The sequence below is a fragment of the Cydia amplana genome, chromosome 27, assembly GCF_948474715.1.
Source record: "Cydia amplana chromosome 27, ilCydAmpl1.1, whole genome shotgun sequence".
Classification (NCBI taxonomy): Eukaryota; Metazoa; Arthropoda; class Insecta; order Lepidoptera; family Tortricidae; genus Cydia; species Cydia amplana.
Window position 1 is genome coordinate 5,260,303 of NC_086095.1, and position 15,336 is coordinate 5,275,638.

At 40.3% G+C, this 15,336-nt stretch overlaps 1 protein-coding gene across 1 annotated transcript in view; it reads right to left on the reverse strand.

Moving 5' to 3' along the window:
• Window positions 1–4,872: 4,872 nt before the first annotated feature.
• Window positions 4,873–15,336, reverse strand: part of LOC134660504 (anoctamin-4) — a 47,569-nt gene continuing 37,105 nt past the window's right edge. Inside the window, exons 20-24 of the mRNA XM_063516275.1 lie at window positions 14,949–14,994; window positions 14,229–14,334; window positions 8,525–8,700; window positions 7,805–7,991; window positions 4,873–5,031 (exon numbers count right to left, since the gene is read on the reverse strand). Coding sequence (XP_063372345.1) covers window positions 4,940–5,031; window positions 7,805–7,991; window positions 8,525–8,700; window positions 14,229–14,334; window positions 14,949–14,994 — 607 coding nt within the window. The 3' untranslated portion in view covers window positions 4,873–4,939. The remainder of the gene's footprint in view (window positions 5,032–7,804; window positions 7,992–8,524; window positions 8,701–14,228; window positions 14,335–14,948; window positions 14,995–15,336) is intronic.

The following is a 15,336-nucleotide window of genomic DNA, read 5'->3' on the forward strand; positions in this document are numbered from 1 at the left end:
TCCGCATGCACCTGCTGATTTGATCGGGGAATCAAATTGGCGTTGGCGACCGCACGGCCTGATTAGATCGGACAATTTCATCAGATTGGCGAAAAATTGTTTCGTCTGGACTCTTACACTGCATACTATCCATTAATTTGAGGTTATGTCGAATGACTGTTACTTATAAAATACTAATATCACATTAAATTGGACTGACAGCACTTTCAACACAACTATTACTAGACAGTATAGTTATAATACATAAGACGTGTAACTCTTAACCTGTCTGTGTCGAAACGCCGTCGTGATCATTGACATATACATATATCTCAGGTCTAGCCTTACGGGCAATAAGAATGGGGCCAGTACAGCGGTGTGAAAATGCTGCAACGCGATTGGTTGATGAGTTCGCATCACGCGCGATTGGTCGCAACTAGCGTTAGACTACACGATTGGCTCGAATTCGTGAATGACACCGCTGAACTAGTATCATTTTAAGTGCACGTAAGGCCAGTCCTGAGATATATATGTCAATGGTCGTGATAGAAAGACACAAAGCAATTCGATGGCGAAGCGATAGCGATCGTCACCTTGGCTAGGCCGCCAGTAGTCTCGTTACGTATAAGTTTGACGTTATCTATGAAAAGGGACCTTATTGTCGATGGCGGTTACGCCATTATTAACGATGCTCCGATATAAATACAATGCCGCGCGACGCTGTGCGGCGTAAGCGCCATCTACAATAAGGTCCCTTTTCATAGATAATGCCCCAAGTTATCTGTAATTAGATTAGTGCCTAGTTAGTATTGCAATAAAAACGCCGACTGAGATAATTACGTTGTTTTCGTCTGCGGAGAGTAACCCTTACTACAACAACATTATTTGATTTCTATCACGCTGATTTAGCGAAGAATGTTATAATTTTTTGCAATCAATAAAAATCAGATTAAAAAATAACATGTGACGTTATCTATGAAAAGGGACCTTATTGTCGATTAGGGATTGCAAATATTCGAAACTTTCAGATATTCGAATATTCGACTTTTTCTGACGACGTATTCGAATATTCGAATGATTATTCGAATATTATAAAAAATAAGAAAAAGAACGAGAAATCGGTTTATTGTCGTTTTATTCAAAAGCTTTTTTCACATATTGCTAAAACTAATGATATTTGGCAGAAATCCACTTAATTGACTAGATTTTATCATCCTACTATGAGATGCCCACATTTATAAAAACAAGTAAAACGCCAAAATTAGACGTATTTAATATTTCTAGATAAAACTTATTATAAATGCGCCGTTGCGTGAAATATTATAACTTAAACCATCCAAACACCTAGGTATGTAAGATATTTTTTAGTAGGTAATTATTTTCCGATTTAAATTAACTTGTCACTCAGAGGCTTGTAAAAAGGCCTTTAATTCCATTGTATTTTGAATCTTTATTGACTTTATTCAATATTTTATTATTTATTATTTTTTTGGCAAGTTTTTATTCCTAATGGTCGGCTAATTATATAATATTGGAATATTTAAGGGAAAAAGTTAGTTGACTACTGGGTGGATTATTCGTGAGCTAAAGGTGCATGGTTAGATTACCAAGTTGGGCAGGTTTGGTATGATTAAATTTGATAATTGCGATAAGTGGCAAGGTTTAGACTTCAAAAATTCGCTTAACGTACGCTTGTACTGAATAAACAGAATGGCCCTTTAACTTAAAACTTACGCACCGTAAAAATAACATACTTTTTGATTTCGTTTTCTTTTTCTTTTAAATTGAGTTAGGTTTCAGTGAATACAGTAAAAATATTATGTCCTTCGTATTTGGGTACCTACCGTTCCTCATTCACTGTAAATACCCGGAAAACACACAGAAACTGTAACTACAGCGGATGACATAGATATTTTTATAGTAATAAAAAATATTCGAATATTCGAAACCTGAGCGGCCGAATATTCGAATATCAAAACAGGTCGAATATTCGACAAATTCGAATATTCGAATATTCGAATTGCAAGCCCTATTGTCGATGGCGCTTACGCCATTATTAACGATGCTCCGATATAAATACAATGCCGTGCGACGCTGTGCGGCGTAAGCGAATAAGGTCCCTTTTCATAGATAATGCCCCACGTGCATTTAACTATTTTAACCTTTTCGACTCCGTGTCAAACAAAAGCTGTCACTTGGACGCCACGTCACCGAAGTGTCAACTGAAATTGAACTTTATGCATGTGCACGTAGGTCTATGTTCCTCTGTGGTATGTGACCGATTAATCCGTCTGGCGTTGGACCTGCGGTGCTGATATATCCGTCATTGGCGTCCAAAAGGTTAAAAAGTACAGTAAAAAATCTTTGCTTACGCATTTTTTGTAGCCCCATCAATTACAACTGAAATTGAAATTGAAAATAGCCTTACCAACCTTATAAATTACATTTCATCTTAATACTACTTAAATAACTACAAAGAAATTTTGGTTTATGAAAGTAAGTCTAAATAATAATGTTTATATCCATTGACGTATAATATCTAAGGACGGGCTAATGGGGCACTAAACATCGTACTAGTTCAGCGGTGCTATCCACGAATTCCAGCCAATCGTGCAGTCTAACGCGAATAGTTGCGACCAATAGCGCGCGTAATGCGAACTCGTCAACCAATCGCGCGTGTGATGCGAACTCATTAAACAATTGCGTTGTAGCGATTTCACACCGCTGTACTGGCCCCTGTCATGCCTCATTATTATTGCCCGTAAAGCCAGTCCCTAGATATCTATGTCAATGTTTATATCAGACACCGGTTGTCTTGCTTTCTGGCATAGGCCTCCCCAAGTGTTCTCCACAACGATCGGTTCATCAATTACAACTAATATGCATAAAATATTTGCAGATATATAAGGAGATTCCTTCGTTTCTCTTAAATATAGACCAATAAGATTATCCTAACCCCCTAAATACATTCTTGTTACGTTTATTCTTAAGACTAGACTTCAAACGTTTCAGTTTTTGGACCCATATTTTAACAAGTTTAAAAAAGAATGTGTATTAAAAATTATGTCACTCTTACATTTATTTTAGGCTAATAGACCGTGCCTAAAATAGACATACATTCAGATTACCGGACGGTAATATAAGGCCATAAATATTTGTAATAAAGGTGCTTTGAGGTAACTTCGGCATTGGGATAATTTTGGAAATGGAGGCACTTAATACTTTAGCAACACTGATGCTACTGCAACGCTTACCAAGGCATCTTACCATTGCTTAACTACAATTCATTTGCATTTGTGGCTTTCCATTACAGAAGGGCCCTTAAGCTTCAAGTGCAACAAGTTCCTTTTTATCTGAAATTCCATCAGAAAAAGGTCCTTATGCACATGAAGCATTAGGACCCTTGAGCCTTGTCTGATGGTAAGTCACATTTAATTTAATTGCATTAGCTTACTGTTGCTATATGGTTGCTATATTGAGATAACTATTATTACCTACTATAGAGAAGCCATACCAAATAATGAAATTGTTGCAATCGCAACCTGTGCCACGCGAACAAACCGTCATAAGCGCCGTAAAATTCATGGCGCTTACGCGTTTAGGTCGCGAGATTCACGCTCCGCTTCTATGGTTTGTTGTCAAAACGGCAGCAACTCATGGCGCAAAAAACTGGTTCCCAGTGCCGGCTCCATACGTTAGTAGGTACCTAATAATAGTTCAATGTGCTTCAGTAAAAAGTGCTTCTAGTTTTATAAATATTTGCCAATTTTTAAATTATCCCGCTGTCGAAGTTATCCCAATGCACTTAAAATAGTTTTTTTCCTATAGAGATCTACAATTTCTTAAATAACTTATGTAAATAGTTAACAGACACATGTGCTTCGTATATTTTCGTAGTAATTTGGTTACATTTGACATAGTTGAATTATATGTACATATATGATTCATAAGAGTGCTGTTTAGTTGAGATCATAGATTATTATTTTAAAATTATAAAGTAGCATTTTTTTAAACGAAACACATTAGTTATATCAATTAAGACTAAAACACACACTTTGATAAAATTTACTATAGTTGGTCAAACCAATTTGTCAGTCAGTAAGAACCAGGAAAACTATACTCATCCTATTCTTTTGGCGTGCTAGAGTCAGACCAAGAATAGTCTGCAGCGGATTTGATAGCCCACGCAGTGCAAGTGTTATTTTAAACGTCAAACTTCTATGAAATTATGACGTATAAATGACACTTGCACTGCGTGGGCTATCAAATCCGCTGCAGACTTTTTTTGGTCCGACTCTAGGTGCTAGTACTAGTGTAAGACAAAAATAGTATGATTATCTCCGTCTATGTTTGAAATGAAACAGTCCTTTGACAAACTATAGTAATGACAAAATCATAAAATAATGACGTAAGTAGTAGTAGATAATTTAAAAAGACGTTTTATTTAAACGTGTTAAAGAAATTCACATTGACTTTATGCGTCATCAATTTAAGTTTTCATACATTACCCGACTATCCAAGAATACAAAACTTTGGTCCACACATTACACTTATTTATACCCTGAGTACGAGTATACTTGTTATCACGACAATATTACACTAGTTTAACCGAAAATTATAAACATAAGGCCAATATGAAGAAAATGATAAATGAGGTAACACCGTCTACAAGCGCTTTCTTCTAAACGTCTTCAGCGCATCAACTCCCTCGTTTGTACACATACGTACTCCACTTGAAGGTCGGCAGAGCAGAAGGAGCGAAGCACTGCCTTTCCGACTGTGTCTGAGCAGCGTACGTAGCTATGTGACGGTCCCAACAAAATTTCGTATGTCGGTCTTTCCCCACATTTACTTTACCTAAAATAATGTAAACACAGTACACATCACTACACATGTTTATGATTTAATTTGTCTTTTCTGACCTAAACAGTTGAAGGTCGAACAGTCTACTGGTGTGACGTCAGTGTGGTGAGGAGGGGCGCTGCGCGATGGCCACGTGTGCGTCCAGGCTGTCTGAAGCACGTGAAGCACGCCGCATCCACGGTGCGCGTTCTGTAGACATGGAATAAACATAGATGGGTTATTCTCTGAGAATATGTCGGCGGTTGCGCCTAATTGCGACGACTCTTTTCATATATTTTGTATAGGTCGCGACCAGGGATGTTGCGAACATCCGCATCCGCATCCGCAACCGCGGAACTTCCGCATTATTTTCAACATCCGCATCTGCATCCGCATCCGCATAAAATCGATGCGGAGCTTATGCGGATGCGGATGTCGAACAAGTCGGTACAGGAACGTCTTAGCGGCGGCGTAAGTGCTAGGTAATTTCGTCATTACCTATAACGAAATCGTCTAGATCCAGAAAATTCGGCCAAGTTACTGTTTATTAAATATAACGCACCTATATTCTTGCTCAAATACTAAAAGTTTCGTTTTTTTTTAATAAAAAAATACTAAAAATGTAATATTTGACGTTTTCTAAGTACCTAATCTTGACATCCGCATCCGCATCTGCATCCGCGGATGTGAGCCTTTAAATATCCGCATCCGCATCCGCATCCGCGGATGTCAAAAAATCTGCATCCGCAACATTTCTGGTCGCGACAATTGGACTGCAGACATATTTTTTGAGAATGACCCAGATAATAGCGTAAGCGAAATTACGCTATTGTTTACCGGGTCGGTCGAAGGCAGAGTGGTTGCCAGACGACAGACACTTTAATAGAGTTATTAAGTACCTGAGTAACTAAAATGTAGAGTCTGTGCGGAAAAAGAAGAGTCGTGGAATGTATAGGCCCCAATACAACCCAATCCACGACTCTTCTCTTTCTGAATAGACTCTATACTTATAAGTTAGTGTTAGCTGTAGCTCCGCTATCGGTTTTCTACGTTATTAACTGCCTATATTTAGTAGACATTCGCCAGTAGGCAGGATTCCCCGATTCTGACCCAATGCCTATCTGTGTTCAGTAGAGATATTCGCTTTTGTATTTTGACCTCCTTGGCTGATAAGGCTAGTAAGTAAGTAAGTAACTAAGTAAGCTTTACCTGTAGCTGCTCCGCTGTCGCTCTTCTGCGTAATCAACTGCCTGTACTCAGTAGACATGTGGCAGTAGATAGGATTCCCCGGTTCTGACCCATGCCATGCTTACCACTCCCCGCTTGCCTCTCATGGTTAGTACAGAGCCTAGAGTACTTTGCTTTCTTGGTTAGTAGTACCATTAGTATGTAGAGTGTTACTAAACAAGTAAAAAGTAGGTGTTACCTGTAACTGCCCCGTTGTCGCTCTTCTGCGTAATCAACTGCCTGTACTCACTTACTCATTGTCAGTAGATATGCGGCAGTAGATAGGATTCCCCGATTCTGACCCAATGCCTATCTGTGTTCAATAGAGATATTCGCTTTTGTATTTTGACCTCCTTGGCTGATAAGGCTAGTAAGTAAGTAAGTAACTAAGTAAGTTTTACCTGTAGCTGCTCCGCTGTCGCTCTTCTGCGTAATCAACTGCCCCGCTATCGGTTTTCTACGTTATTAACTGCCTATATTTAGTAGACATTCGCCAGTAGGCAGGATTCCCCGATTCTGACCCAATGCCTATCTGTGTTCAGTAGAGATATTCGCTTTTGTATTTTGACCTCCTTGGCTGATAAGGCTAGTAAGTAAGTAACTAAGTAAGTTTTACCTGTAGCTGCTCCGCTGTCGCTCTTCTGCGCAATCAACTGCCTGTACTCATTAGACATGTGGCAGTAGATAGGATTCCCCGGTTCTGACCCATGCCATGCTTACCGCTCCCCGCTTGCCTCTCATGGTTAGTACAGAGCCTAGAGTACTTTGCTTTCTTGGTTAGTAGTACCATTAGTATGTAGAGTGTTACTAAACAAGTAAAAAGTAGGTGTTACCTGTAACTGCCCCGTTGTCGCTCTTCTGCGTAATCAACTGCCTGTACTCACTTACTCATTGTCAGTAGATATGCGGCAGTAGATAGGATTCCCCGATTCTGACCCAATGCCTATCTGTGTTCAGTAGAGATATTCGCTTTTGTATTTTGACCTCCTTGGCTGATAGGGCAAGTAAGTAAAGAGCTAGTAACTAAGATTTACCTGTAGCTGCTCCGTTATCGCTCTTCTGCGTAATCAACTGTCTGTACTCATTTACTCATTGTCAGTAGATATGCGGCAGTAGATAGGATTCCCCGATTCTGACCCAATGCCTATCTGTGTTCAGTAGACATATTCGCTTTTACGTAAGAAAAGAGCTAGTAAGTAACTAACACACCCCTGGTCGGCCCAGAACCGTTCTGTGGAATCACAAAACGGGATGCATATTCTCTGCTCAGCGACTTAGAAAAAAAGAGAGCAATCGATTGGTGGAAGTTCGCTAAAGGACAAGTACACTCGAAAGCTCTAATCAAAGGGTTCAACAGCAAAATCGCTAAGGAGCTTCTGGGGCTCAAAAGGCACAAAACTTGCGCGGTGACTAGAATACTGACTGGACACTGTAAGTTGAACAAGCACATGTTTCAAATTGGCAAGAAACAAGATGCGACATGCAGGTTCTGCCAGGAGTCAGAGGAGACTGCAATGCACATTCTCTGTTCCTGTGGACCACTAATGTCAAAAAGAAGTACCTACTTAGGGCGGCATGTATTGCAACCCTATGAGGTACAGAACGTTACGGCCCAAAGCATCTGTAATTTTCTGGATGCAACGGGCATTAGTAATGAACTTTAAAGGGCCGTCACAATAGATCAATACGTGGTCGACGTGACACTCAAAGGCCCGATACCACCCCAATAATAAGTAAGTAACTAAGTAAGTTTTACCTGTAGCAACCCCGCCGTCGCTCTTCTGCGTAATCAACTGCCTGTACTCAGTAGAGAGCCGCCGCCTCCCGTGTTCATACTTCGCCTCCTTGGCTAGCAGGGCTTCACGCTGCATCTGGGTCCGGAGCTCTGTGGGTACGTCGGGTATAAACAGCTGCATGAGGCCGGTGAGGCCGAAGACTACGTGCTGGAGGAAAGAATTAACACATACATTAAGTATATAAATATTAAGATACTGTGTTCAGAGATCTTCCAAATTAAAGATCGTAATGTTTTTGGAACTTCTGTACTAAATTAAATGCCATTTCATATTTATATTTACCACTTGCTCTAGGAAGGAAACTAGTCTCAATGAGGCCTAGTTCCCATCCGATAGCAGTCGTTTTGTGGATACTACCTAGAACCTGTGTCAATAGGTATTTAAGGATAGGTTCCCAAAATCGAATCCCACAAACTCTTATAGGATGCAACCGCAAAAACTAAGATGAAGAGAAATCCTTTATCTGCCAAAGCCGCGTAGCCAACATGCCAATCGCTTACGCTCCGTAGTGATCGAAACGCAACTGTCATTTTCGCACTAATATGGAAGAGTGATAGAGATACACTAAGGGTTTCTTTGTCGAAGCGATAGCGATTGTCACCTTGGCTAGGACGGCTGTCGTCCTCCTGACCGAAATATCACTTTAAATTATTATTTAGGTAGTCTTTTATCATACTAACCTCAAACACTACAACGAACGCCAGCCGAGCGGCGAACACGTGCCAATAATGTGGCGATAGTCCATAAGGGTCGAAATGGTCTGGAGGGTTCCGATAGCCTCGGTACGCGCAGGTAGGCGGGTCTACCTCGTTCTCATCTGCCCCCCACTCTTCCCGGTAGTCTGATGTGTTGAACACTGGAAGATTAAGAGCCAACAGGAGTGGTCATTTCTCCATACAAACGTACTCGACTGTTTCCTCCGTGGGTTTTAAAGCTAGAGCAATGATTTTTTCAACACAGATTAATATTGTCAATATCTGTGCCGGACCGTTTTGCTTTTTTTGATATTTTTGTTTTTTAAGGCGCTAGAGCCCTTCAAAAATGGCCAAAATGGCCTAATTGACTATGCCGCAATGAGAGGCGTGCTATTCAAAACTGACATCAATTAGTCAAAAAAGCAAAACGGTCCGACACAGATAATGTCATAATCATTTAGATTTCCAAATTTGGTTACGATTGGTTAAGTTTTGGAGGAGGAAACAGTCGAGTACGAAACCTCGATTTTTGATATTTTTACGCAGGATTTTTCGCCTTGTCCTTATCGCACTAGTTTTAGGAGCCGCTTCCGTTAGGGAGACGGGTATATTTACCTAAAATATTTAAATCTTAGCTCCTGTTGGCTCTTAATAACATTTGAAGAGATTTAGAAGCAGTGGAAGACTTTGCAATAGGAATTTTGGGCTCCAAAGCTGTCAGTTGTTTCAATGTGTAGGCAATGATTTATACGAGGGGTATTCAAAATATTCTCGGTATGAGAATGAAAACAAACAAGTACGAAAAGTTTGATATTTTTATTTTTCAATATACTCCCCCCCTATGTTCATACACTTAAAAGATCGATCAATTATTTTTTTTAATCCCTCGTAAAAATATTTTTTATCTTTCGTGTAAAAATGCTCCTCCACTGCCGCCTTCAATGCTTCATCGTCAGAAAATTTATTTCCACGCAGATCCTTTTTAAGATTGGGGAGCAAAAAGAAGTCGCTGGGGGCTAAGTCCGGACTATACGGTGGGTGAGTAACAGTTTTAAACCCACGTTCAACAATAGCTGCCTTGGCAATATGAGCAGTATGGACGGGGGCGTTGTCATGCAGAAGCAGAATACCTTTGGTTAACTTTCCTCGCCTCTTTTCTTTAATTACATCCTTTAATTGACGTAGAATGTTAGCGTAGTACTGTCCTGTGATATTTACACCTTTTTCTTTATAATCGATTAGTAATACTCCTTCACAATCCCAAAATATCGTGGCCATGACCTTGCCAGCTGAAGGGATGACCTTGAACTTCTTGGGATGAGCTGAACCCTTAATGTGCCACTGCATGGACTCTTGTTTACTCTCTGGGTCATAATGATGAACCCAGGTTTCATCTCCAGTAACTATTCTTTGCAGCACCTCATCAGGATTTTCACCGCACAGGTCAATAAAATCGGAACAACAAGCTACACGCATGTCTTTTTGAAGCCGAGTCAGCATTCGCGGAACCCATCTTGCACTTACTTTTGACATATTAAGATGGTCATGTATAATATCATGTACGGTACCAATAGAGAGATTGGTTACTTGTGCTATAGATTTTACCTTCACTCGACCATCTTCCAATATAAGTTTTTCCACTTTATCAATATTTTCTTGTGAAGTAGCTACTACAGGCCGGCCAGGTCTAGGGTCATCTTCAATACTCTCCCTTCCGCGTTTAAACTCGCTTGACCACTTTTGAATGGTAGATAAAGAAGGAGCAGACTCACGGTAAACACAATCCATTTCCTCTTTTATGGTTTTTTGATTTTTACCCTGTTTTGTCAAGAATTTTATCACGCATCGATGTTCTAATTTAGTTAACATTGTCAATTCGCACAGGATGTTCATGTTTGTTCAGCAATTGCAGAAAAACAAAAGACTATCTCGGTTCGAATTATACTTTTTTTTAATGTCAATGAATAAACCTTAGCGGCCAGTAACGAAAGAAATTTTAGAAGAGGTCGTAAGATATCAATACCGAGAATATTTTGAACGCCCCTCGTATAATAATAATAATAACATTGTGATAATAGATCGATCGCAACGCCGGGCCGTGCTCGTTGACATCACCATCCCCCATGATGAGAATCTCGTGAAAGCCGAGAAGGACAAGTCCAGCAAGTACCTAGACTTGGCTCACGAGATAACCGCCATGTGGGATGTTGATTCGACGATCATTGTCCCGATAGTCGTTTCAGTGAACGGTCTAATAGCGAAGAGTCTCGACCAACATCTTGAGAGACTCTCGCTAGGTGGTTGGATCAAGGGTCAGATGCAGAAGGCGGTGATCTTGGACACGGCGCGGATAGTCCGCCGGTTCCTCTCTCTGCAGCCCTGACCACCGGCAGCTTGGGCCTTGCCCCGCTGCTGGCGGCACCCTAGGTTAGGTTTTTTATAATATGTTTATAAGTATTTTGTATTGTTTTTGTAAGTGTTTTTGTGTTTTATTTTTATATCCATATTATAAAATAACCTAACTTAAGACCAAAAATAAATAAAGAGAATAATAATAACATTTATTTCAGACAGAGCCCATACAATTTTGTTAGTGAAACTTAAAACTAATTATTAATTTATTAACTAGCACAAAATTTAAAATTTAAAACAATAAATAAAAATATAAGTATACATTTTAAAACAATAAATAAAAATATAAGGTACATACCGTCAGCAGTGTTTGACAACATGCATGGACGTCCACCGGGCTAACATATGGTTGTCCCAGCGGTTTGCAAACACGCTCAGAATGCGGTTGGGACTGTCGCGCAGACGGGCCATGAGCGAGGCACACCTTTTCCTCATGACGGCCGCAAAGCCGTCTGTCCTTGCTTCGGCAAACATGCCAGAGGCGCTACAGTGTCGCGGCAGCCCCATCAGCACCCGGAACGCGTTATTGTATTGGACGCGAAGGTCGCTGTACGCTCTTTGCGTATAATTGACCCACAGGCTGCATGAGTAGAAAGATACACAGAAGGCTTTAAAGAGAGTGATCTTAACTTTTTCTATGCATCGCGCAAACCTGCGGGCCAACATATTGCATCGAACGGCCAACGACCTTCGCTCCCGTTCAACGTCCAAGTTGTCTTTTAAGTCTTCGGTGACCCAGTGACCCAAATATTTAAATTGGCTAACTTGCTTTAAAGGCACACCTGTTAATGAAATTGCTGGTAGCGTGTAGGTTTTGGTACCTGCCTTAAAAACCATTATTTCACTTTTGGTAGCATTATATTTGAGTCCATGGGCCACCGCATAACTTTCACATATTGCCAGAAGGCGCTTGAGGGCCCCAATCGAAGGACTCAGCAGTACCATGTCATCAGCATAACTAATGTTATTGACACAAACACCGTCAATATGACATCCGACTTTGGTACTGCTGAGCTCCTCGATTAACCCGTTCATATACAGGTTAAAGAGCCGAGGTGAGGTTAACCCGCCCTGCCTCACCCCGCACTCCAACCCATACTCTTCCGACAGAGACCCTGCCCACCTGACACTATTCTTCTGATGGTTATACCAATAACTCATAAGAGATGTAATTTCACAAGGTAAGGTCGTCTCATTACTTATCTTGTCCCAGAGTACGTCGTAAGACACAAGGTCGAAAGCTTTCGACAAATCTAGGTAACATGCAAACACCGGTGTTCTGCCTTTAGTATAATATTGGACAGTCTGTTTGAGGCACAGGATAGCACTTTCTGTCGACAGCCCCGGCCTAAACCCAAACTGTGCATCATTAAGACGGAAGTGCTGCTCCAAGTGACCATCCAACACACTGTCCAATACCTTGGCTACAATAGTTGCCAACGATATTGGCCTGTAATTTGAAACCTCAGTAGCATCGCCGGTTTTATTTTTAATAACTGGGACAACAGTGGTGCGCATGAGGTCATCGGGTAGGTACGAGTGTTTCAGACATAGGGTATAAAATAATGCAAGAACCCTAGGCAAATGCGCACCAGCATGCTGCAGATGTTCAATGCTGAGGCCGTCGTGTCCCGGTGACTTACCTCTAACCATGTTTTTAATAACATCCGTTATTTGACTAGCCGTGATGATAAGGGTTTCCCCCGGTATACCGGCATCAACATTGAACACCCGCGTGGGAGGCCCTAACGGGGATTGTACTCTGAAATGTCGCTGAAAAAGGTTAGCAATATCTTTCGGGTCATGAGCTCCGGCGACGCTCACAGGAAGGCCAAACTTGTGGTTATGTTGATTCACAGCTTTCCAAAACTGTCCGAAGTTTTTATTTGAGTGGTGCTCAGCAATCATGTCACATTTTATTTGCTGTTCATTGTTTTGACACCACTTCAATTTTGCCTTGAAAACCTTTCGGGAATCGCGCATCTGTTCATAAATATGCCCAGATGACGGTTTTCCGTGCAGAACCCAATTTTGAAAAAACAGTCTTTATAAACTCAAGATAGGTTATAGGCGTTCCAAAATTGAAGCGCTTAACTTGTGACAAATTTGACAAGTTTCCTTTAGTCGCGGCTGGACAAGCGAGAACTGTGCACGTGCTAACGAGCTCCCGCACACCGAAAGAGAAAGAGACGACCTTATGTTTAACAACGAGTGTGACAAAGATGGATGTAATGAGAAAACTAATTAAAGATTTCTTCGTAGGCACAGAAATAAATATGGAAGTATTTTTTGTGCTCCTCAAGTATGACTATAACCTATCTATGGTTATATAATATCATTGTGTGTAGGTGGGTGGATCAACTATTTATTGTTGTTATTCTGTCCGGTCAGCCAAGAGACAATAGTAGCATAGTTTGTTAGAAGACATCGTCCACCACCTTCTTCTGACACGCTTGGTAGACGACCCTCAATGGAAAGGGTTTATAAGTTTCACAAAAAAACGTGTTTCGAGAATTTAAATGCCTATAAATCAGGTTTTAAAGAGTGACCCAGGGGAACGTAACCATGGCAACGAATGACGAGAAAAACTTGATTCATCCAGGTACTTCCAACGTAATAAAAAGGGTTAGCTTCCGTGAGCTTGAGCAAAGAGAATTAAGTAGATATAGAGTGCTCACTCCATACATCAGTATTGTTTTGTTTTATTTTCGTAGTCGACATCTAGCGTCAAGTAATGGAATTATCAGAACTGCTACTCGACACTAGATGTCACTTGTGTCGCGACTGACCAAAAGTGTACCTACTGCTCAACAATTTACAACTAATATTATAAGCAGAAGGAGTTGAAAATAGAGCTCCGCTTAATCTGGTTATAATATTAGCTGAAAATCTATGAACATTAGACTTTCCGTCGTGACATCTTTATAAAAATACTCTAGTAGTACCATAGAGAAATATAGTAAGACAAGAGTGCTCACTCCATACATCAGTTCAGACTATTAATTTCAGTGTCGACATCTAGCATCGAGTAGCGGAACTATCAGTACTGCTACTTGACAATAGATGTAGCACCCACCGGAAAGTCTTATCTCAACAGCATAAGATTTTCCGGTCGGTGCTACATCTATTGTCAAGTAGCAGTACTGATAGTTCCGCTACTCGATGCTAGATGCTAATAGTCTTTTTGGTACTAAAACTGATGTATGGAGTGAGCACTCTATGTATTTTTTTCTCTATGGTAGTACTAATTTTCTATTCTAACAGTTAATCAACTTACGCGACAAGGAGTGGTCGATGTACCCAGCTAGAGTATTGTCCGGTGAATACACGTATTTGTACACCATGCGGGGGATAAAGTCACTCGTGTAAGCTATCACAAACGCCTGAAACAAATACAAAAACCCTGGTAAACTCACGTTAGACCGGGCCGTGTCCGGGCCGAAGCTTCCGGAGCTTCGTTTTCTATGGAAAGCGCCACGTGATCACCGATCAGCCGTCATAGAAAATGATGCGTCGGACGCCACGGCCCGGGCTCGGCTCGGTCTAGTGTGAATAACATAACATTAAAACGTATCGAAACTTTCAAAAGATGAAGAAAAGGGCTAAGATCGGCTGAGGGAGTCTTATTTACCGGAAACAATAGGGTATTTGACTGTATTTAAAATAAATTATTTTACACTATGCATGAAATAAAGCACCAGATAATTATTAGAAAAACACAGATAGGAGTTATTTTTAAACACATGTTCTATTTAATAAATCGGATAGAAATATAAAAAGTAGGCGAGTTGTCCGTGACGTCGCGATGTAATGTTTCATATAAATTCCATATTAGCAAATCGTCTTGACAGTTATAAAAAAGTAACTGATTTGACTAGTAGGAAAATACCCTATTCAAAACTTTGAAACAACACCAAAGAAAAAGTCAACAGAACAATGAAAGAAAAATCTTTCACCAACATTTTTGAGTATTGTTACTATGAACGTTTGTACTTACATTAGAAACAACTGCTGCGTAAGTTATCCCTCGTAAAATGCCATACCTGAAAAATGTATATTTGAACATTTTAGAAATACCTAAATAATTGGTGACCCATGAGGGGAAATAATTGGCTTGATCGGTTAAAATGGCTTTATTTGGAAGATGCATACTTACGTCTAGCTCTAGCACAACGTTTTCTGATAGACAAGAAGATGATGATATACACGTAGTAGAATTACGAGTAAGGTAAGTCTCTGCAAGAGACCGACGCGAATCCGAAGTCCAGCCATATTTCAGCAATAATGTATATTTATGGTTCGGTAACTTTGGTATGATTAATTATGATGATTTTGTAACCATCTTGGATTCGTCCAGTCTGTTTACTTTTAAGTATTTACCTAGT